Source organism: Procambarus clarkii, chromosome 40 (genome assembly GCF_040958095.1).
Source record: "Procambarus clarkii isolate CNS0578487 chromosome 40, FALCON_Pclarkii_2.0, whole genome shotgun sequence".
NCBI lineage: Eukaryota > Metazoa > Arthropoda > Malacostraca > Decapoda > Cambaridae > Procambarus > Procambarus clarkii.
Window position 1 is genome coordinate 38,783,077 of NC_091189.1, and position 24,116 is coordinate 38,807,192.

General features: G+C 54.4%; 1 protein-coding gene across 3 annotated transcripts in view; it reads right to left on the bottom strand.

The window, feature by feature from the left end:
- LOC123758036 (F-box/LRR-repeat protein 20) overlaps window positions 1-24,116 on the bottom strand; it is a 446,116-nt gene that overhangs the window by 322,278 nt on the left and 99,722 nt on the right. For all 3 annotated transcript variants that reach the window (XM_045742212.2, XM_045742214.2, XM_045742215.2), the window contains one exon: window positions 982-1,111. In XM_045742212.2, the coding sequence (XP_045598168.1) occupies window positions 982-1,111 (130 nt within the window). The remainder of the gene's footprint in view (window positions 1-981; window positions 1,112-24,116) is intronic.

The following is a 24,116-nucleotide window of genomic DNA, read 5'->3' on the forward strand; positions in this document are numbered from 1 at the left end:
ATAATATAAATGTTTCATCTGATATAGCTGTCATATATTAGGATTCCAGCTTACAGCTAGTGCCCTTTGACAGGAACAAGAAGAGGAAGCAAGAATTAACACAATCTTGGAAGCAAGAACTCGCACAATGTGAGAGGAGACCAAGGGGTCGCATCCATTGAACCCGTGCACCTCCACAGGGATTCCCAGGGCTTGTAGACTGGTATCGCTAAGGGTAAGCCCAGCCGGGGTACTGCTAACCGGCGCCCAAGTCTACCAAACAAACTGCTAAAGCTGAACCTCCAGGGACGTATCCACTCACAGGGGGCAAAGCAAGGGGTACCACCGAACACAGTACGTCAACACCCTAACTAAACAGGGTACCTATCAGGATACAGAACATATTGGCCTGGATAGCTCTGGGGAGCCGAAAGGGCTCCCCTTCCCCGGAAACTAAATATAAAACCATTCACAGACACTGAAATAATTATGTAAAAATGTATTTGAGGCAGCCCCTGCCACACTCAGCCGTCGGGCACTAGACTGACCTTGGATTCTTGTTCTGTGTACAGTATATAAACTCTCAACACACGATCTTTGTGGTTCATTATGGTGCACAAACATGTAGATAGTTATATATAACATGTGTATATAGTGTAATAAGAGCAAAAACTCTGATTGATCTTAGAATATAATAAGACGTGTCACCTTCTATGGGCTTCATAATTTTTAGCATAGCGATATTCTACACATTTAACTATCCGGTATATAGATTCCACAAATTACACACTTTTGAATAATATTACAGCAAAAATCCAGCGAAGAAATGAATGAGAGATATTGAAATAATTATAAAAAATTATATTTGTGGCATCTGCTACCCCATGGGGTGGCAGAGGTGAGCGTGTCCGGACCTACTGAACACACTGAAACAGATTTTTGGTTTATTGCATCGATAATTTTATAATGTAACTCAATATAAAATCCTTACTAGATCCTCACCTCGATATCTGTCTGAAAGTTGAAGAGATCAATACGTTGCCAGTTTGAGCCGTCTAGAGCCAACACATGCCAATAATGAGATACTTGTGCACATCGGCAAAGAGAGACAACATCCAGATATGAAAATACTCTGGAAAGGAAAAAATACACATTAACTATTTTCACTTCAATTATGTGACAAGCTAAACCTAATCATCACTTTATAGTATATAACAATGCACAACTTATAACAAATGCAAAAACAATTCAATTTATGAACCAATCATGTAAGCCTAGGTGCCTATTTAAATTTTACTGACAAAAATCTTGACCCTTCAAAAGAGGCCTTTGTATGTAACCTGGTGACTTGAGGATTGGTCACACTAAGGGTCAACTACACCATACATACAGTTTTAAAGCAACTAATATATCAACCAATTGTTACAGCCACGTACACATTTATGTACACACAAGCAACCAACAAGCAACCTGAGGGGTCCCCCCCCCCCCCGAGCTCCTAAAGGGCCCAGGGGTCCCCTGTGTAGCCCCTCAGGAGCCCAGGGGACCCGTGTAGCCCCTCAGGAGACCAGGGGACCTCTGTGTAGCCCCCTCAGGAGCCCAGGGGACCCCTGTGTAGCCCCCTCAGGAGCCCAGGGGAACCCTGTGTAGCCCCCTCAGTAGCCCAGGGGACCCCTGTGTAGCCCCCTCAGGAGCCCAGGGGACCCCTGTGTTGCCCCCTCAGGAGCCCAGGGGACCCCTGTGAAGCCCCCTCAAGAGCCCAGGGAACCCCCTGTGTAGCCCCCTCAGGAGCCCAGGGGACCCCTGTGTAGCCCCCCTCAGGAGCCCAGGGGACCCCTGTGTAGCCCTCAGGAGCCCAGGGGACCCCTGTGTAGCACCTCAGGAGCCCAGGGAACCCGTGTGTAGCCCCTCAGGAGCCCAGGGGACCCCTGTGTAGCCCTCAGGAGCCCAGGGGACCCCTGTGTAGCCCCTCAGGAGCCCAGGGGACCCCCTGTGTAGCCCTCAGGAGCCCAGGGGACCCTTGTGTAGCCCCCTCAGGAGCCCAGAGGACCCCCTGTGTAGCCCCTCAGAAGCCCAGGGGACCCCTGTGTAGCCCCCTCAGGAGCCCAGGGGACCCCTGTGTAGCCCCACAGGAGCCCAGGGAACCCCTGTGTAGCACCCCTCAGGAGCCCAGGGAACCCCCTGTGTAGCCCCTCAGGAACCCAGGGGACCCCTGTGTAGCCCCTCAGGAGCCCAGGGGACCCCTGTGTAGCCCCTCAGGAGCCCAGGGGACCCCTGTGTAGGCCCTCAGGAGCCCCAGGGGACCCCCTGTGTAGGCCCTCAGGAGCCCAGGGGACCCCTTTGTAGCCCCTCAGGAGCCCCAGGGGACCCCCTGTGTAGGCCCTCATGAGCCCCAGGGGACCCCCTGTGTAGCCCCTCAGGAGCCCATGGGACCCCTGTGTAGCCCTCAGGAGCCCAGGGGACCCATGTGTAGCCCCTCAGGAGCCTAGGGGACCCTTGTGTAGCCCCCTCAGGAGCCCAGGGGACCCCTGTGTAGCCCCTCAGGACCCCAGGGGACCCCCTGTGTAGCCCCTCAGGAGCCTAGGGGACCCCTGTGTAGCCCTCAGGAGCCCAGGGGACCCCTGTGTAGCCCTCAGGAGCCCAGGGGAACCCTGTGTAGCCCCCCTTAGGAGCCCAGGGGACCCCTGTGTAGCCCCTCAGGAGCCCAGGGGACCCCTTTGTAGCCCCTTCAGGAGCCCAGGGGACCCCCATGAGTAGCCCATCAGGAGCCCAGGGGACCCCTGTGTAGCCCCTCAGGAGCCTAGGGGACCCCTGTGTAGCCCCTCAGGAGCCCAGGGGACCCCTGTGTAGCTCCCTCAGGAGCGCAGGGGACCCCTGTGTAGCCCCTCAGGAGCCCAGGAGACCCCTGTGTAGCCCTCAGGAGCCCAGGGGATCCCTGTGTACCCCTCAGGAGCCCAGGGGATCCCTGTGTACCCCTCAGGAGCCCAGGGGACCCCTATGTAGCCCTCAGGAGCCCAGGGGACCCATGTGTAGCCCTCCCCCCTCAGGAGCCCAGGGGACCCCTGTGTAGCCCCTCAGGAGCCCAGGGGACCCCCTGTGTAGCCCCTCAGGAGCCCAGGGGACCCCTGTGTAGCCCCTCAGGAGCCCAGGGGATCCCTGTGTAGCCCTCAGGAGCCCAGGGGACCCCTGTGTAGCCCTCAGGAGCCCAGGGGACCCCTGTGTAGCCCTCAGGAGCCCAGGGGACCCCTGTGTAGCCCCCCCTCAGGAGCCCAGGGGACCCCTGTGTAGCCCCTGAGGGGCCCAGGAGACACCTGTGTAGCCCTCAGGAGCCCAGGGGACCCTTGTGTAGCCCCCTCAGGAGCCCAGGGGACCCCCTGTGCAGCCCCTCAGGAGCCCAGGGGACCCCTGTGCAGCCCCTCAGGAGCCCAGGGGACCCCTGTGTAGCCCCTCAGGAGCCCAGGGGACCCCTGTGTAGCCCCTCAGGAGCCCAGGGGACCCCTGTGTAGCCCCCCCTCAGGAGCCCAGGGGACCCCTGTGTAGCCCTCAGGAGCCCAGCGGACCCCTGTGTAGCCCCTCAGGAGCCCAGGGGACCCCTGTGTAGCCCCTCAGGAGCCCAGGGGACCCATGTGTAGCCCCTCAGGAGCCCAGAGGACCCCTGTGTAGCCCCTCAGAAGCCCAGAGGACCCCTGTGTAGCCCCCTCAGGAGCCCAGGGGACCCCTGTGTAGCCCCTCAGGAGCCCAGGGGACCCCCTGTGTAGCCCCTCAGGAGGCCAGGGGACCCCCTGTGTAGCCCTCAGGATCTCAGGGGACCCCAGTGTAGCCCCCCTCAGGAGCCCAGGGACCCCTGTGTAGCCTTCCTCAGGAGCCCAGGGGACCCCTGTGTAGCCCTCAGGAGCCCAGGGGACCCCTGTGTAGCCCCTCAGGAGGCCAGGGGACCCCTGTGTAGCCCCTTCAGGAGCCCAGGGGACCCCCTGTGTAGCCCTTCAGGAGCCCAGGGGACCCCTGTGTAGCCCCTCAGGAGCCTAGGGGACCCCTGTGTAGCCCCTCAGGAGCTCAGGGGACCCCTGTGTAGCCCCCTCAGGAGCCCAGGGGACCCCTGTGTAGCCCCCTTCAGGAGCCCAGGGGACCCCCTGTGTAGCCCCTCAGGAGCCCAAGGGACCCCTGTGTAGCCCGTCAGGAGCCCAGGGGACCCCTGTGTAGCCCTCAGGAGCCCAGGGGACCCCTGTGTAGCCCTCAGGAGCCCAGGGGACCCCTGTGTAGCCCCCCTGTCAGGAGCCCAGGGGACCCCTGTTTAGCCCTCAGGAGCCCAGGGGACCCCCTGTGTAGCCCCTCAGGAGCCCAGGGGACCCCCCTGTGTAGCCCGTCAGGAGCCCAGGGGACCCCTGTGTAGCCCGTCAGGAGCCCAGGGGACCCCTGTGTAGCCCGTCAGGAGCCCAGGGGACCCCTGTGTAGCCCTCAGGAGCCCAGGAGACCCCTGTGTAGCCCCTCAGGAGCCCAGGAGACCCCTGTGTAGCCCCTCAGGAGCCTAGGGGACCCCTGTGTAGCCCCCCTGTCAGGAGTCCAGGGGACCCCTGTGTAGACCCTCAGGAACCTAGGGGACCCCTGTGTAGCCCCTCAGGAGCCCAGGGGACCCCTGTGTAGCCCCCTCAGGAGCCCAGGGGACCCCTGTGTAGCCCCTTCAGGAGCCCAGGGGACCCCCTGTGTAGCCCCTCGGGAGCCCAGGGGACCCCTGTGTAGCCCGTCAGGAGCCCAGGGGACCCCTGTGTAGCCCTCAGGAGCCCAGGGGACCCCTGTGTAGCCCTCAGGAGCCCAGGGGACCCCTGTGTAGCCCCCTCAGGAGCCCAGGGGACCCCGTGTGTAGCCCCTCAGGAGCCCAGGGGACCCCTGTGTAGCCCCTCAGGAGCCCAGGGGACCCCTGTGTAGCCCCTCAGGACCCAGGGGACCCCGTGTGTAACCCCTCAGGAGCCCAAGGGACCCCTGTGTAGCCCCTTCAGGAGCCCAGGGGACCCCCTGTGTAGCCCCTCAGGAGCCCAGGAGACCCCTGTATAGCCCCTCAGGAGTCCAGGGGACCCCTGTGTATCCCTCAGGAGCCCAGGGGACCCCTGTGTAGCCCCTCAGGAGCCCAGGGGACCCCTGTGAAGCCCTCAGGAGCCCAGGGGACCCCTGTGTAGCCCCTCAGGAGCCCAGGGGACCCCCTGTGTAGCCCCCTCAGGAGCCCAGGGGACCCCTGTGTAGCCCCATCAGGAGCCCAGGGGACCCCTGTGTAGCCCTCAGGAGCCCAGGGGACCCCTGTGTAGCCCCTCAGGAGCCCAGGGGACCCCTGTGTAGCCCTCAGGAGCCCAGGGGACCCATGTGTAGCCCCCTCAGGAGCCCAGGGGACCCCTGTGAAGCCCTCAGGAGCCCAGGGGACCCCTGTGTAGCCCCTCAGGAGCCCAGGGGACCCCTGTGTAACCCTCAGGAGCCCAGGGGACCCATGTGTAGCCCCCTCAGGAGCCCAGGGGACCCCTGTGTAGCCCGTCAGGAGCCCAGGGGACCCCTGTGTAGCCCTCAGGAGCCCAGGAGACCCCTGTGTAGCCCCTCAGGAGCCCAGGAGACCCCTGTGTAGCCCCTCAGGAGCCCAGGGGACCCCTGTGTAGCCCCCCTGTCAGGAGTCCAAGGGACCTCTGTGTAGTCCCTCAGGAACCTAGGGGACCCCTGTGTAGCCCCTCAGGAGCCCAGGGGACCCCTGTGTAGCCCCCTCAGGAGCCCAGGGGACCCCTGTGTAGCCCCTTCAGGAGCCCAGGGGACCCCCTGTGTAGCCCCTCAGGAGCCCAGGGGACCCCTGTGTAGCCCGTCAGGAGCCCAGGGGACCCCTGTGTAGCCCTCAGGAGCCCAGGGGACCCCTGTGTAGCCCTCAGGAGCCCAGGGGACCCCTGTGTAGCCCCCTCAGGAGCCCAGGGGACCCCTGTGTAGCCCCTCAGGAGCCTAGGGGACCCCTGTGTACCCCTCAGGAGCCCAGGGGACCCCGTGTGTAGCCCCTCAGGAGCCCAGGGGACCCCTGTGTAGCCCCTTCAGGAGCCCAGGGGACCCCCTGTGTAGCCCCTCAGGAGCCCAGGAGACCCCTGTATAGCCCCTCAGGAGTCCAGGGGACCCCTGTGTATCCCTCAGGAGCCCAGGGGACCCCTGTGTAGCCCCTCAGGAGCCCAGGGGACCCCTGTGAAGCCCTCAGGAGCCGAGGGGACCCCTGTGTAGCCCCTCAGGGGCCCAGGGGACCCCCTGTGTAGCCCCCTCAGGAGCCCAGGGGACCCCTGTGTAGCCCCGTCAGGAGCCCAGGGGACCCCTGTGTAGCCCTCAGGAGCCCAGGGGACCCCTGTGTAGCCCCTCAGGAGCCCATGGGACCCATGTCTAGCCCCTCAGGAGCCCAGTGGACCCCTGTGTAGCCCTCAGGAGCCCAGGGGACCCCTGTGTAGCCCCTGAGGAGCCCAGGGGACCCCTGTGTAGCCCTCAGGAGCCCAGGGGACCCATGTGTAGCCCCTTCAGGAGCCCAAGGGACCCCTGTGTAGCCCCTCAGGAGCCAAGGGGACCCTTGTGTAGCCCCCTCAGGAGCCCAGGGGACCCCTGTGTAGCCCCTCAGGAGCCCAGGGGACCCCTGTGTAGCCCCTGAGGAGCCCAGGGGACCCCTGTGTAGCCCTCAGGAGCCCAGGGGACCCCTGTGTAGCCCGAGGAGCCCAGGGGACCCCCTGTGTAGCCCCTCAGGAGCCCAGGGGGACCCCTGTGTAGCCCCTCAGGAGCCCAGGGGACCCCTGTGTAGCCCCTCAGGAGCCCAGGGGACCCCCTGTGTAGCCCCTCAGGAGCCCAGGGGACCCCTGTGTAGCTCCTCAGGAGCCCAGGGGACCCCTGTGTAGCCCCGTCAGGAGCCCAGGGGACCCCTGTGTAGCCCTCAGGAGCCCAGGGGACCCCTGTGTAGCCCCTGAGGAGCCCATGGGACCCATGTCTAGCCCCTCAGGAGCCCAGTGGACCCCTGTGTAGCCCTCAGGAGCCCAGGGGACCCCTGTGTAGCCCCTCAGGAGCCCAGGGGACCCCTGTGTAGCCCCTCAGGAGCCCAGGAGACCCCTGTGTAGCCCCTCAGGAGCCCAGGGGACCCCTGTGTAGCCCCCCTGTCAGGAGTCCAAGGGACCTCTGTGTAGTCCCTCAGGAACCTAGGGGACCCCTGTGTAGCCCCTCAGGAGCCCAGGGGACCCCTGTGTAGCCCCCTCAGGAGCCCAGGGGACCCCTGTGTAGCCCCTTCAGGAGCCCAGGGGACCCCCTGTGTAGCCCCTCAGGAGCCCAGGGGACCCCTGTGTAGCCCGTCAGGAGCCCAGGGGACCCCTGTGTAGCCCTCAGGAGCCCAGGGGACCCCTGTGTAGCCCTCAGGAGCCCAGGGGACCCCTGTGTAGCCCCCTCAGGAGCCCAGGGGACCCCGTGTGTAGCCCCTCAGGAGCCCAGGGGACCCCTGTGTAGCCCCTCAGGAGCCTAGGGGACCCCTGTGTACCCCTCAGGAGCCCAGGGGACCCCGTGTGTAGCCCCTCAGGAGCCCAGGGGACCCCTGTGTAGCCCCTTCAGGAGCCCAGGGGACCCCCTGTGTAGCCCCTCAGGAGCCCAGGAGACCCCTGTATAGCCCCTCAGGAGTCCAGGGGACCCCTGTGTATCCCTCAGGAGCCCAGGGGACCCCTGTGTAGCCCCTCAGGAGCCCAGGGGACCCCTGTGAAGCCCTCAGGAGCCGAGGGGACCCCTGTGTAGCCCCTCAGGGGCCCAGGGGACCCCCTGTGTAGCCCCCTCAGGAGCCCAGGGGACCCCTGTGTAGCCCCGTCAGGAGCCCAGGGGACCCCTGTGTAGCCCTCAGGAGCCCAGGGGACCCCTGTGTAGCCCCTCAGGAGCCCATGGGACCCATGTCTAGCCCCTCAGGAGCCCAGTGGACCCCTGTGTAGCCCTCAGGAGCCCAGGGGACCCCTGTGTAGCCCCTGAGGAGCCCAGGGGACCCCTGTGTAGCCCTCAGGAGCCCAGGGGACCCATGTGTAGCCCCTTCAGGAGCCCAAGGGACCCCTGTGTAGCCCCTCAGGAGCCAAGGGGACCCTTGTGTAGCCCCCTCAGGAGCCCAGGGGACCCCTGTGTAGCCCCTCAGGAGCCCAGGGGACCCCTGTGTAGCCCCTGAGGAGCCCAGGGGACCCCTGTGTAGCCCTCAGGAGCCCAGGGGACCCCTGTGTAGCCCGAGGAGCCCAGGGGACCCCCTGTGTAGCCCCTCAGGAGCCCAGGGGGACCCCTGTGTAGCCCCTCAGGAGCCCAGGGGACCCCTGTGTAGCCCCTCAGGAGCCCAGGGGACCCCCTGTGTAGCCCCTCAGGAGCCCAGGGGACCCCTGTGTAGCTCCTCAGGAGCCCAGGGGACCCCTGTGTAGCCCCGTCAGGAGCCCAGGGGACCCCTGTGTAGCCCTCAGGAGCCCAGGGGACCCCTGTGTAGCCCCTGAGGAGCCCATGGGACCCATGTCTAGCCCCTCAGGAGCCCAGTGGACCCCTGTGTAGCCCTCAGGAGCCCAGGGGACCCCTGTGTAGCCCCTCAGGAGCCCAGGGGACCCCTGTGTAGCCCTCAGGAGCCCAGGGGACCCATGTGTAGCCCCTCATGAGCCCATGGGACCCCTGTGTAGCCCCGTCAGGAGCCCAGGGGACCCCTGTGTAGCCCTCAGGAGCCCAGGGGACCCCTGTGTAGCCCTCAGGAGCCCAGGGGACCCCTGTGTAGCCCCTCAGGAGCCCAGGGGACCCCTGTGTAGCCCTCAGGAGCCCAGGGGACCCATGTGTAGCCCCCTCAGGAGCCCAGGGGACCCCTGTGTAGCCCCTCAGGAGCCCAGGGGACCCCTGTGTAGCCCCTCAGGAGCCCAGGAGACCCCTGTGTAGCCCCTCAGGAGCCCAGGGGACCCTGTGTAGCCCATCAGGAGCCCAGGGGACCCCTGTGTAGCCCTCAGGAGCCCAGGGGACCCCTGTGTAGCCCCTGAGGAGCCCAGGGGACCCCCTGTGTAGCCCCTCAGGAGCCCAGGGGACCCTTGTGTAGCCCCCTCAGGAGCCCAGGGGACCCCTGTGTAGCCCCTGAGGAGCCCAGGGGACCCCTGTGTAGCCCTCAGGAGCCCAGGGGACCCCTGTGTAGCCCCTAAGGAGCCCAGGGGACCCCCTGTGTAGCCCCTCAGGAGCCCAGGGGGACCCCCTGTGTAGCCCCTCAGGAGCCCAGGGGACCCCTGTGTAGCCCCTCAGGAGCCCAGGGGACCCCCTGTGTAGCCCCTCAGGAGCCCAGGGGATTCCTGTGTAGCCCCTCAGGAGCCCAGGGGACCCCTGTGTAGCCCTGTCAGGAGCCCAGGGGACCCCTGTGTAGCCCTCAGGAGCCCAGGGGACCCCTGTGTAGCCCCTGAGGAGCCCATGGGACCCATGTCTAGCCCCTCAGGAGCCAAGTGGACCCCTGTGTAGCCCTCAGGAGCCCAGGGGACCCCTGTGTAGCCCCTCAGGAGCCCAGGGGACCCCTGTGTAGCCCTCAGGAGCCCAGGGGACCCATGCGTAACCCCCTCAGGAGCCCAGGGGACCCCTGTGTAGCCCTCAGGAGCCCAGGGGACCCATGTGTAGCCCCTCAGAAGCCCATGGGACCCCTGTGTAGCCCCGTCAGGAGCCCAGGGGACCCCTGTGTAGCCCTCAGGAGCCCAGGGGACCCCTGTGTAGCCCCTCAGGAGCCCAGGGGACCCCTGTGTAGCCCTCAGGAGCCCAGGGGACCCCTGTGTAGCCCCCTCAGGAGCCCAGGGGACCCCTGTGTAGCCCCTCAGGAGCCCAGGGGACCCCTGTGTAGCCCCTCAGGAGCCCAGGAGACCCCTGTGTAGCCCCTCAGGAGCCCAGGGGACCCCTGTGTAGCCCCTCAGGAGCCCAGGGGACCCCTGTGTAGCCCTCAGGAGCCCAGGCGACCCCTGTGTAGCCCCTGAGGAGCCCAGGGGACCCCCTGTGTAGCCCCTCAGGAGCCCAGGGGACCCTTGTGTAGCCCCCTCAGGAGCCCAGGGGACCCCTGTGTAGCCCCTCAGGAGCCCAGGGGACCCATGTGTAGCCCCTCAGGAGCCCAGGGGACCCCTGTGTAGCCCTCAGGAGCCCAGGGGACCCCTGTGTAGCCCCTGAGGAGCCCAGGGGACCCCTGTGCAGCCCCCCTCAGGAGCCCAGGAGACCTGTGTAGCCCCCCTCAGGAGCCAAGGGAAACTCCGGTGTCAACAAGCAGCCAATAAAACCACATACATACAAACCCATGGAACCAAAGATATACCAATACTGAACACACACACACACATTGGAGAAGGTCCAGAGACTTGCCACCAGACTAGTGCCCGAACTGAGGGGCATGAGCTATGAGGAGAGACTACGGAAAGTAAACCTCACGTCGTTGTAAGAGAGAAGAGTTGGAGGGGACATGATCACCACTGCAAGACTCACTAAGAAATTGATAGGGTAGACAAAGACAGTTTATTTAACACAATGGGTACATGCACTAGGGAACATAGGTGGTAACTAAGTGCCTAAATGAGCCATAGATACAGTTGAAACAATTTTTTATTAGTGTCAGAGTAGTTAATAAATGGAATGCATTAGGAAGTGATGTAGTGGAGGCTGACTCCATACACAGTTTAAAGTGTAAATATGATAGAGCCCAATGGGCTCAGGAACCTGTACACCTGTTGATTGACAGTTGAGAGGCGGGACCTCTCAAGAGCCGAAGCTCAACCCCCACAAGCACAACTAGGTAAAACTAGGTAATTACACACACACACACACACACACACACACACACACACACACACACACACACACACACTTGTTGGTAAATTTAGATACTATAGTGAACTCTCATGTAGAAATAATTAGTAAATTGAAAGAAAGTAATGACCATTTGAATAGCAAAGTTTTATGTCTTGAGGGTTTAGTGAAAGACTTGCGCAAGGATAAGAATCAATTGGAAACAAATTGCAAAGCCATGGAAGAAGAAAATAAACTCTTAAAAATAGCTTTGGAAGAAGTTAAAGTAAATTTAAACATAAATGACTACAATAGGTTAGGCAAGGAAATTCAACAGGAGAAACAGCTTTTGTCAGCACAGATGGAGGAAGTTACACAGGGAATAGAACAGTGCAAGAAAGATATGCAACTCACTTATGCACAAGTGGCCAAGGAGAAGGAAAAAATAGAAGAAGCAGTGAAGGAAGTCAAACACTGTAGCAACCAAGATAAAACAAACATTAGGCTAGAAGTGAGGAAAGAATTGGCATCTAACCCGAAGTTGGTGCAAAACACAGTTGATCGGAGTAAGTCCCTGATCATTTTTGGCTGCAAAGAAAAGGCGATAACATCTAGGTCAGAAAGAGCTGTAGAAGAAGCTAAAGTAGTAGATAAAATTGTTGGCCTCGTGGAAGGTCTTACAAACAGAGAGAATGTGTGCGACTACAGGAGAATAGGCAGGTACGTAAAAGGGAAAGATCGACCTTTGAGGATCACCCTAAACGGTGCCAAACAGATGGAAGAAGTACTAAGGAATGCTAGAAAATTGCAAAGGGATGAGGATGGGAAAGGGTGGTCGTTAAGACGAGATCTTTCAAAAGAAGATAGAGAGAAGCTGAAACTGAACCTCGCCGAGGCAAAACATTTAAATGAGAGCAGGAATGAAGAAGAAATAAATTCTTTTTTCTACAAAGTGATAGGGGTAGGTAAACCAGTAAAGTGGTACATAAAGGCAAACCAACAAAATCAATAGAGAGAGGGGGAGTGAAGAATAAGGGTAGGGGGAACAAGTTCCTGAAGATTGCATACACCAACATAGATGGAGTGAGATCGAAGATACTGGAGTTAAGTGATGTAATACAGCTGCAGACACCAGACATTGTTGCACTCACGGAGACAAAACTTGAAGATGTAATTTTAAATGAGGTCATATTCCCAAGGGGCTACTCAATTTGGAGACGGGACAGAAAAATTAGGAAAGGCGGTGGCGTTGCTGTGCTGGTAAAAGAACACCTAAAGGTGAAGGAAATAATGACTGCCAATCCACAAGAAGTTGACTTAATAGCACTAGAGATCTGCTATGAGGATGATAAACTAATGATGATAAATGCATATAGTCCACCGCCAAGCAGCACATGGTCAAAGGAGGAGCTAGATAGTAAACGTGAAGGTCTTATAACAATAATGAGAGAGATTATAGCGAGAGCGGATAACGATAGATCACGACTGTTGATAGTCGGTGACTTCAACTTGAAATCCATAGACTGGGAAGCATATGAAGCTAAAACAGAAGATTTTTGGACCTGTAAATTTGTAGACCTCATCCTGGAAACATTCTTGTATCAACATGTTAAACAAGCTACGAGGATGAGGGAAGGGGACGTTCCCTCCATGCTAGATTTGATATTTACCAGGAAGGAGGAAGAGATATTTGACATTCAGTACCTTCCTCCCTTGGGTAAAAGTGACCATGTCTTTTTGGGAATAAAGTATGCAATGCATTATAAGCTGGAAGAAAATAAGGAGGTTGAAGCAGTTGAAAAACCAGACTTCAGGAGAGGACATTATGGTGACCTTAGAAATTTTTTTAGTGAGTATAATTGGACAGACTTGATGCTAGGCAAGGAAGTGAATGAGATGTATGGCAAGTTTTGTGAAATATATGATAAAGGCACAAAAAAATTTATACCAAAACAGAGATGCAGAACTAGGAAACAGGATTGGTTCAATAGAAATTGCGAGAGGGCTAGAGACCGAAAGACACAAAAATGGAATCAATACAGGAAGAGGCCGAACCCCCAAACATACCAGCGATACAAAGATGCGAGAAACAACTACACGGCAGTGAGGAGAGAGGCAGAAAGAAATTTTGAAAAAGGGATTGCGGACAAATGTAAAACAGAACCAGGTCTATTCTATAAATTCATAAACAACAAATTGCAGGTAAAGGATAATATTCAGAGGTTGAAAATGGGAAATAGATTCACGGAAGATGAAAAGGAAATGTGTGAAACACTAAACGAAAAGTTCCAAAGTGTGTTTGTACAAAATGAAATCTTTAGGGAACCAGATACAATAAGAATTCCAGAGAACAACATAGAACACATAAAGGTGTCTAGAGACGAAGTGGAAAAAATGCTCAAGGAGCTCGATAAGAACAAAGCAGCTGGCCCAGATGGCGTTTCACCATGGGTTCTGAGAGAATGTGCATCTGAGCTCAGCATTCCACTTCACCTGATCTTTCAGGCATCCCTGTGTACAGGAATCGTAGCAGACGGGTGGAAACAGGCTAACATAGTTCCAATCTACAAAAGTGGCAGCAGGGAAGACCCCCTCAATTATAGACCTGTATCATTGACAAGTGTAATAGTGAAAGTATTGGAAAAACTAATCAAAACTAAATGGGTAGAACACCTAGAGAGAAATGATATAATATCAGACAGACAGTATGGTTTTCGATCTGGAAGATCCTGTGTATCGAATTTACTCAGTTTCTATGATCGAGCCACAGAGATATTACAGGAAAGAGATGGTTGGGTTGACTGCATCTATCTGGACCTAAAAAAGGCTTTCGACAGAGTTCCACATAAGAGGTTGTTCTGGAAACTGGAAAATATTGGAGGGGTGACAGGTAAGCTTCTATCATGGATGAAAAATTTTCTGACTGATAGAAAAATGAGGGCAGTAATCAGAGGCAATGTATCAGAATGGAGAAATGTCACAAGTGGAGTACCACAGGGTTCAGTTCTTGCACCAGTGATGTTTATTGTGTACATAAATGATCTACCAGTTGGTATACAGAATTATATGAACATGTTTGCTGATGATGCTAAGATAATAGGAAGGATAAGAAATTTAGATGACTGTCATGCCCTTCAAGAAGACCTGGACAAAATAAGTATATGGAGCACCACTTGGCAAATGGAATTTAATGTTAATAAATGTCATGTTATGGAATGTGGAATAGGAGAACATAGACCCCACACAACCTATATATTATGTGAGAAATCTTTAAAGAATTCTGATAAAGAAAGATCTAGGAGTGGTTCTAGATAGAAAACTATCACCTGAGGACCACATAAAGAATATTGTGCAAGGAGCCTATGCTATGCTTTCTAACTTCAGAATTGCATTTAAATACATGGATGGCGATATACTAAAGAAATTGTTCATGACTTTTGTTAGGCCAAAGCTAGAATATGCAGCTGTTGTGTGGTGCCCATATCTTAAGAAGCACATCAAAAAACTGGAAAAGGTGCAAAGACATGCTACTAAGTGGCTCCCAGAACTGAAGGGCAAGAGCTACGAGGAGAGGTTAGAAGCATTAAATATGCCAAAACTAGAAGACAGAAGAAAAAGAGGTGATATGATCACTACATACAAAATAGTAACAGGAATTGATAAAATCGACAGGGAAGACTTCCTGAGACCTGGAATTTCAAGAACAAGAGGTCATAGATTTAAACTAGCTAAACACAGATGCCGAAGAAATATAAGAAAATTCACCTTCGCAAATAGAGTGGTAGACGGTTGGAACAAGTTAAGTGAGAAGGTGGTGGAGGCCAAGACCGTCAGTAGTTTCAAAGCGTTATATGACAAAGAGTGCTGGGAAGACGGGACACCACGAGCGTAGCTCTCATCCTGTAACTACACTTAGGTAATTACACTTAGGTAATTACAAGGGGAAAAACAAAACAGAGCTTGATTTTGAGGGATTCAATGAAGAAAGCATTGATATTAGCAGTCTACATAACAAGTTGGTAAATTTAGATACTATAGTGAACTCTCATGTAGAAATAATTAGTAAATTGAAAGAAAGAAATGACCATTTGAATAGCAAAGTTTTATGTCTTGAGGGTTTAGTGAAAGACTTGCGCAAGGATAAGAATCAATTGGAAACAAATTGCAAAGCCATGGAAGAAGAAAATAAACTCTTAAAAATAGCTTTGGAAGAAGTTAAAGTAAATTTAAACATAAATGACTACAATAGGTTAGGCAAGGAAATTCAACAGGAGAAACAGCTTTTGTCAGCACAGATGGAGGAAGTTACACAGGGAATAGAACAGTGCAAGAAAGATATGCAACTCACTTATGCACAAGTGGCCAAGGAGAAGGAAAAAATAGAAGAAGCAGTAAAGGAAGTCAAACACTGCAGCAACCAAGATAAAACAAACATTAGGCTAGAAGTGAGGAAAGAATTGGCATCTAACCCGAAGTTGGTGCAAAACACAGTTGATCGGAGTAAGTCCCTGATCATTTTTGGCTGCAAAGAAAAGGCGATAACATCTAGGTCAGAAAGAGCTGTAGAAGAAGCTAAAGTAGTAGATAAAATTGTTGGCCTCGTGGAAGGTCTTACAACCATAGAGAATGTGTGCGACTACAGGAGAATAGGCAGGTACGTAAAAGGGAAAGATCGACCTTTGAGGATCACCCTAAACGGTGCCAAACAGATGGAAGAAGTACTAAGGAATGCTAGAAAATTGCAAAGTGATGAGGATGGGAAAGGGTGGTCGTTAAGACGAGATCTTTCAAAAGAAGATAGAGAGAAGCTGAAACTGAACCTCACCGAGGCAAAACATTTAAATGAGAGCAGGAATGAAGAAGAAATAAATTTTTTTTTTCTACAAAGTGATAGGGGTAGGTAAACCAGTAAAGTGGTACATAAAGGCAAACCAACAAAATCAATAGAGAGAGGGGGAGTGAAGAATAAGGAGAGGGGGAACAAGTTTCTGAAGATTGCATACACCAACATAGATGGAGTGAGATCGAAGATACTGGAGTTAAGTGATGTAATACAGCTGCAGACACCAGATATTGTTGCACTCACGGAGACAAAACTTGAAGATGTAATTTTAAATGAGGTCATATTCCCAAGGGGCTACTCAATTTGGAGATGGGACAGAAAAATTAGGAAAGGCGGTGGCGTTGCTGTGCTGGTAAAAGAACACCTACCTAGGCTACCTTGAGGCTACCTTGAGGTGCTTCCGGGGCTTAGTGTCCTCGCGGCCCGGTCGTCGACCAGGCCTCCTGGTTGCTGGACTGATCAACCAGGCTGCTAGACGCGGCTGCTCGCAGCCTGACGTATGAGTCACAGCCTGGTTGATCAGGTATCCTTTGGAGGTGCTTATCCAGTTCTCTCTTGAACACTGTGAGGGGTTTGCCAGTTATGCCCCTTATGTGTAGTGGAAGCGTGTTGAACAGTCTCGGGCCTCTGATGTTGATAGAGTTCTCTCTCAGAGTACCTGTTGCACCTCTACTTTTCAACGGGGGTATTCTGCACATCCTGCCATGTCTTCTGGTCTCATGTGGTGTTATTTCTGTGTGCAGGTTTGGAACCAGCCCCTCTATTTTCCACGTGTAAATTATTATGTATCTCTCCCGCCTGCGCTCAAGGGAGTACAGATTTAGGCTCTTTAGACGGTCCCAGTAATTTAGATGTTTTACTGAGTGGATTCTAGCAGTAAAGGATCTCTGCACGCTCTCTAGGTAAGCAATTTCTCCAGCTTTGAAAGGTGCTGTCATTGTGCAGTAGTACTCCACTCTAGAGAGCACAAGCGTTTTGAAAAGTGTCACCATCGGTATAGCATCTCTAGTGTGAAGTAAGTAATTATCAAAAGAAGGCACCAAACCGGGAAGGCTATGTAGCACCATCAAATACGCAAAATAATCAGAGGGCGCTAAATATCACCAAGGATGCCAATACGAGAACAAAAACGCATAAGGCGAACGATATCAAAAGTATCCGAGTCACCAAGAATTCTATCGAGGGACAGGTGACCGCGAGGGGCGGTCGGAAAGCAAGACACACGCTCGTCCTGGAAGTCAGGACATTCAAGAAGGACATGCACGACCGTAAGAGGAACAATGCAACTAGGACAATAAGGAGCAGGGCGGCGCTCCATCAAGTGACCATGGGTTAAGCGAGTATGGCCAATACGCAACCTCGCTAGAGCTGTTTCCCACCGCCGGTTACGGTGGAAGGAGGACGGCCACGAGGAAACACAACATTTAAGAGTACGTAGCTTGTTACCAGTAACAGACAACCAAGAAGCCTGCCAACGGGTAAGGACTGAGGAATGGATAACCGGGTAAAAGTCGGAATACGGAATGCCTTTACGAGAGATGGGACAAGAGCGGACAGCTTCCTTGGCGGCAGCATCCGCACGCTCATTTAAAGACACGCCAATATGGCTGGGAACCCAACAAAACTCAACCGACTTAAATTTACTGTGAACGAGAAACAGCCAATGCTGGATCTCGACAACTACCGGATGAACTGGATTAAAGCACCCGAGAGCCATGAGGGCACTACGAGAGTCAACAACAACCACAAAGGAAGACTGACAATGAGAAAGCAGGAGACGAAGAGCATAGAGAATAGCATAAAGTTCCGCTGTAAAGATGCTAGTCTCCGGAGGCAAGCGACACATATAAGTGCGATCAGGAAAAACAACAGAGTAGCCAACACCGTCCGCTGACTTAGACCCATCGGTGAAGACAGAAACGGAGCGGGAGTGAGAAGAAAAGTGCTCGAGGAAAAGGCGTTTTAGAACTGTAGGAGGGGTAAAAGCTTTAGTGATACGAGTCAAGGATGTACAAAACCGCGGAAGAGGGACCCTCCACGGGGGCAAAGAAGGAACAACACGAGGAGAAACATCAGAAATACGAACGGAAAGAGAATCCTGCAGGCGAGATAACCGGACAGAAAGAGGGAGGTGGTGAAGAGGAACAGGAACCGCAGGAGGGGTAAAAGTTAAAGCACGACAGAGACGAGAGGAAGGATGTTGCAAGGACCGCGCAAGATAGCGAAGACAGTAGCGATCACGGCGGTCCTGGAGAGACAGGAAGCCAGTGTCAACATACAAGCTAAGGACGGGAGTCGAACGAAAGGCACCAGAACCGAGGCGCAACCCAGTATGGTGCAAAGCATCAAGACGGCGAAGAGTAGAAGGAGAAGCAGACGAGTAAGCAGGGCAACCATAATCGAGCTTAGACAGGACGAGAGAGGAATGTAAAGCAAGGAGAGTGCGCCTATCTGCCCCCCAAGAAGTATGGGACAAGACCCGAAGGAGGGTAAGGGACTTAGAGCACTCAACACGGAGGTAAGAGATATGGGGAGACCAAGACAAACGAGTGTCAAGGAATAACCCCAAAAGCTTCGCGGAATCTTTGTATTCAAGGGGATGACCATAAAGTGACAAAGAGGGACGAAGAACAACCCGTTTCCGCGTAAAAGTCATGGCACAAGTCTTAGAAGTAGAGAACTTGAAGCCATGACCTGTGGCCCAAGACGACACGGCATCAATCGCAAGTTGAAGCCGGCGTTGAAGGAGAGGCGAATCATCACCCTGACAACAAAGGGTAAGATCATCGACATAGAGAGCGGAGAAGACACCAGAAGGAAGAGAGGAAAGAAGACCATTGAGGGCAACCAGAAAAAGAGTAGTGCTCAGAACACTACCCTGGGGCACACCTTCGTATTGCTGAAAAGAGGGAGAGAGCGCGGTACCAAGGCGCACCCGAAAGGAACGACGAGAGAGGAAGCTGCGGAGAAAGAGAGGGAGATGACCACGAAGGCCAAAAGAATGAAGTTGAGATAGGATATGATAACGCCAAGTGGTGTCGTAAGCCTTTTCTAGGTCAAAAAGGACGGCAACAACGGAGGTCTTCGCAGCAAAAGCAGTACGTATATAGACCTCCAAGTTCACCAGGACATCTGTCGTGCTGCGGCACTTGCGGAAACCAAATTGAGAAGGGGAGAGGAGGTGATGGTGTTCCAGGAACCACATCAGACGAACGTTAACCATACGTTCAAAGAGTTTGCAGACACAACTTGTGAGAGCAATAGGGCGAAAGTCCTTAGGGGAAGTACCCAGAGACCCCGGTTTGCGAACAGGGAGGACAACGGCATCGAGCCAGTCCTCAGGGACTGACGACGACTCCCAGATCCGATTATACAGACTCAGTAAATACTGAGACGTGCTCGGAGGGAGATGGCGAAGCATCTCATAATGAATACCATCGGAGCCCGCCGCCGTAGAACCGCAGAGGGCCAGGGCAGAACGAAGTTCAGAGAGAGAGAAGGGATCATTATAGGGAAGCTGAAGATGAGTGCAGAAATCTAAAGGACGAGACTCAAGGACAGGTTTACGAAGAAGGAAAGATTGGGGAAGATGAAGACCAGAGCTAACAGAAGAAAAGTGGGAACCCAGTTCGGAAGCGACCTGCAACGGGTCCGCCACAAGAGTATCATGGAGGTGAAGGACCGGTGAAACATCGGGAACGAACTTACCCGCTATCTTGCGGATACGCTTCCAGATCTGGGCCAGAGGGGTTTCGGACGTAATTGTCGAGACATAAGATGCCCAACATTCACGTTTAGCCGTACGGATGGCCCTACGGGCCACCGCACTCGCTTTCCGAAAGAAAAGAAAAGAATCGGTCGTCTGCCTACGGCGGTGCTTCTTCCAGGCTGCACGCTTACAGCGGACAGCCCGAGCACAGTCCGCATTCCACCAGGGAACGCACTTCCGTGGACCCCGAGAGGAAGAGCGAGGAATAGAGCGGAGGGCAGCGTCGAAGACAGTGTCATGAAAAAGGAGGAGAGCGCGAGAGAGGGGCAGAAGGGAGAGGTCAGAGAGAGTAGCACTGAGGGAAAATAGGGTCCAGTCCGCCTTAGCAAACTGCCACCTAGGGAAAGAGAGGGAAGGGCGAAAAGAGAAAAAGGAAACAAGGATGGGGAAATGATCACTTCCATGGAGGTCATCAAGAACCTGCCATGTGAAATCCAAGTAAAGAGAAGAAGAGCAGAGAGAAAGATCAAGACAAGAAAGGGTGCGAGTTCGAGAGTCCAAATGAGTGGGCTCACCAGAATTCAGAAGAGACAGGGAAGAAGAGAGGAGAAACGGCTCAAGGAGGCGACCCCGGGTATTCGTCAGAACGTCACCCCAAAGAGAATGACGACAATTGAAGTCACCCAGCAGGAGCACAGGCTCCGGCAAGGAGTCTAGGAGGTGTTTCAAATCAGGAAGAGAGAGCGGGACACTCGGGGGGAGATAAATGGAACAAACTGTGTACCATTTCCCCACAAAGATACGAGCAGCAGAACAATGGAGAGGCGAAGGAAAAAGTAAAGGAACAAAGGGAACATCAGCCCGAATCAAGAGAGCAGAAGAATTAGAAGCCCCAGCAATGGCTGGGGGGGGGGAGAGAAAGGAATAGCCACGAAAACGACCAGGACGAGCACCAAGCATCGGCTCCTGGAGACAGACACAAAGGGGCGAAAACCGCGAAACCAGAAGTTGGAGTTCGAGGAAATTGGCGTAATAACCTCGAACGTTCCATTGAAGAATGGACAACGACGAGAAGAGAAAGGACAAAAACAGAGAACAAGGAAGAAACAAAGGCGAAAGACCAACAGAGCACGTTAAAGAATATCAGGGTCGGGATCAGGGTCAGCAAAGTCAGGGTTAGGGGGCATGGGTAAACTGAGCAAAGACGGAGGGAAGGAAACGGGAGAACAGATCAGAGGTGGGCGGGCAGGGTCCGGAGGAGGAGGAGGAGGAGGAGGAGACAACGGAGAGGAGCAGTCAAGGACAGCAGCAGGAAGAGGGGGAGTAGAAAGAGAGGAGCGCACCCCAGCAAGAGCAGCAACCGAAAGGGAAGCAGGGGCCAAAGAAACCTCCATAGCAGGAACAGGGGGCGCAAGCACTGAAACGGGAGTGGAAGGAGCAACAGAGCCAGAAGGAGGAGCCGAGGAAGAAAGCGAAGCCTTCTTACCCGCCGGGGAAGAGGAAGGAGAGGAGCCAGGCTTACGCTTCTGACTTAAAGAGACCGGTGTCCCAGCAACTACGTACCGGGCAACGGATTCCAGTGTCTCAACAGGAGAAGCCGAACGAGAGCACACACGACGGCCGTTAGGAGAGCGATGGACATCCGCCCGCACCGACAGGCGGCGGGGAGAGCCGATAGATGGAGGAAGAGGATGGGAAGGAGGATCGGAGGGGGACGAGGAAGGAGACACAGAAGACACGACAGACCGGGTAGAAGGAAGGGGAACCCCAGACAGAGGACCAGGAGGAGGATCCTTCGGGAGAGAACCCAAAGGGACAGAGGAGGGGGCAGTGGGCGCATCAGGGTCCAAGGCCTGGAAACGGTTGTGAGTCTGAGGAAGGTGGGAAGGACGAGGAGAGGAAGAGCGCAACACGCGAGCATAAGAGATATTAGCATAAGGCGGGAGCCGGCGAACCTGGCGCCTCGCCTCAGGAAAAGATAAACGCTCCCGGTGCTTCAAGTTGAGGACGGCTGCCTCAAGCTTGTAATGGACACACGCACGGGAGAAGGTAGGATGGGCCTCACCGCAGTTGAGGCAACGAGCCTGGGGAGAAGCGCACTCCGACTTAGAGTGACCTTCGCCACCACACAAAGGACAGAGAGAGACAGTCCCGGAGCAGCGGAGGGCACCATGCCCAAACCTCCAGCACTTGTTGCAGAGCCGAGGAGAAGGAATGTACTCCTGGACAGAGCACCTGGCACCAGCAAGAATGACAGAGGGTGGAAGGGTCCTACCATCAAAGGTAATCTTCACAACCCGGAGGGGTTGACGGCGACTACCACGAGGGGGACGAGTAAACGTGTCCACCTGGAGAATAGAATGGCCCTGGGCAGCGAGGATATGTCGAATATCGTCGTGGCAGTCGCGTAGGTCCCGAACACCGGTCGCAACATGGGGCGGGAGCAAAATAGTGCCAACACTGGCATTCAACTGAACGTTCTTCGAGACCCGAACGGGGGTCTCGCCAAGGCAGGATAAGGCAGCCAAGCGGGAAGCAGCATCCTGAGAAGGAGCAGCAACAACACGCGTACCGAGACGAGTGGGGTTAAAAGTAATGGAGGCATCCACGGAATCAATGAGATGTCGATGAAGGGAGAAATCGTCAGGAGGCGCAGAATCAAGAGGGAGGAGATCAAAATATTTGGCCCACGAAGCGGGACCAAACAAGGCTTGATAGGTAGCAGAACTGGAAGGAATCGAGCGAGGGCGGCCGTGACGAGAACGGCGGTGAGAACCCCCAGAGAGAGAGGGGTTAAAAGGCGCAGTAGTTACAACTAGAGAAGGAGCCGCGCCAGGGGACGAGGTAGTCACCACTGGGGGCTTGGGGCTCGACCCAACCACAGAGGAGGGAGGGGAGCCAGGGGAAGGAGTCAGAGAGGCCAAAGGAGGAGCAAGGTCGGGGCCCAATGCAGCGGAGGCTACAGAGCCCGGTCTTCCAATACGGACCGACTCGGGGGCTTGGTCGCCCACCCCACGAGCCTGAAAAGGTAAGCCAGAAGCAGCCGAAACAGGGGTTATCATCTTGACGAAATTACGAATTCACTCACGAATGTGCCCCCACACCCACCATGGAGCCACAATTAGAGGCAGGACACCCAACAAGAAGCTATCGCCGATCTTGTCGGGGCCTCCTAGGGGTGCGTCGTGAGTATACGCCCCACAAACGCCACCTTAAGAAACCGACAGTCCGTCGAGATCGGGTTCAGTGACGAAGTGGGGATTGACAATAAAAGGTTCCCCTCGCTCTCGACGTCGGGTACTGCAGTTCTACGGGTGCAAGAGTATGCCTCCTCAAGCACCCGGGCGTCAAAGTAGAAGAAGTCCAAGGGAAGAACCAGAACGAGCAAAAGGTCGGCAGGAAACGGCAAGCAGATAGGAGAAGAGGGGGGAGAAAAACGAAACAGAAGGAAAAGGAAAAGATGCCCAGCAGAATTGGAGAGGACGGCAGCAGGAGCACAAGGCTAGAAAAGGACAGAGGACTGTCCCAAGGAGCATCACACTCCGGCAGCCGCCCACTAAGCCCCCAGACGGCGACAACGAGCTGAGCGGGGAGGGGGTCTCTAGTGTGAAAAGTTCTTGTTATCCAACCTGTCATTTTTCTTGCAGTTGTGACGGCTACTTTATTGTGTTCTTTAAAGGTAAGGTCTTCCGACATGAGTACACCCAGATCCTTTACATTGCCTTTTCGTTCTATGTTATGATTTGCCTGAGTTTTGTACGTGGTTTCTGTTTTTATATTTTCAATTTTTCCGTAGCGCATGAGCTGGAACTTATCCTCGTTAAACACCATATTATTTTCTGTAGCCCATAGAAAGACCTGATCTACATCTGATTGGAGGTTTGCCGTGTCCTCTATGTTGCCAACTCTCATGAAAATCCTAGTGTCATCTGCAAAGGATGATACAGTGCTATAGGTTGTGTTCTGGTCTATGTCCGATATGAGGATGAGAAAAAGTACTGGAGCAAGCACAGTACCCTGGGGGACTGAGCTCTTCACGGTTGATGGGCTGGATTTTATTTTGTTGACTATTACACATTGGGTTCTGTTAGTCAGGAAATTGTAGATCCATCTGCCTATTTTCCCGGTAATTCCTTTTGAACGCATTTTATGTGCAATAACAGCATGGTCACATTTATCAAAAGCTTTTGCGAAATCTGTGTAAATTACATCAGCGTTTTGTTTGTCTTCCATAGCATCTAATGCCATATAAAGGCGTTCACCTAAAGGTGAACGAAATAATGACTGCCAATCCACAAGAAGTTGACATAATAGCACTAGAGATCTGCCATGAGGATGATAAACTAATGATAATAAATGCATATAGTCCACCGCCAAGCAGCACATGGTCAAAGGAGGAGCTAGATAGTAAACGTGAAGGTCTTATAACAATAATGAGAGAGATTATAGCGAGAGCGGATAACGATAGATCACGACTGTTGATAGTCGGTGACTTCAACTTGAAATCCATAGACTGGGAAGCATATGAAGCTAAAACAGAAGATTTTTGGACCTGTAAATTTGTAGACCTCATCCTGGAAACATTCTTGTATCAACATGTTAAACAAGCTACGAGGATGAGGGAAGGGGACGTTCCTTCCATGCTAGATTTGATATTTACCAGGAAGGAGGAAGAGATATTTGACATTCAGTACCTTCCTCCCTTGGGTAAAAGTGACCATGACTTTTTGGGAATAAAGTATGCAATGCGTTATAAGCTGGAAGAAAATAAGGAGGTTGAAGCAGTTGAAAAACCAGACTTCAGGAGAGGACATTATGGTGACC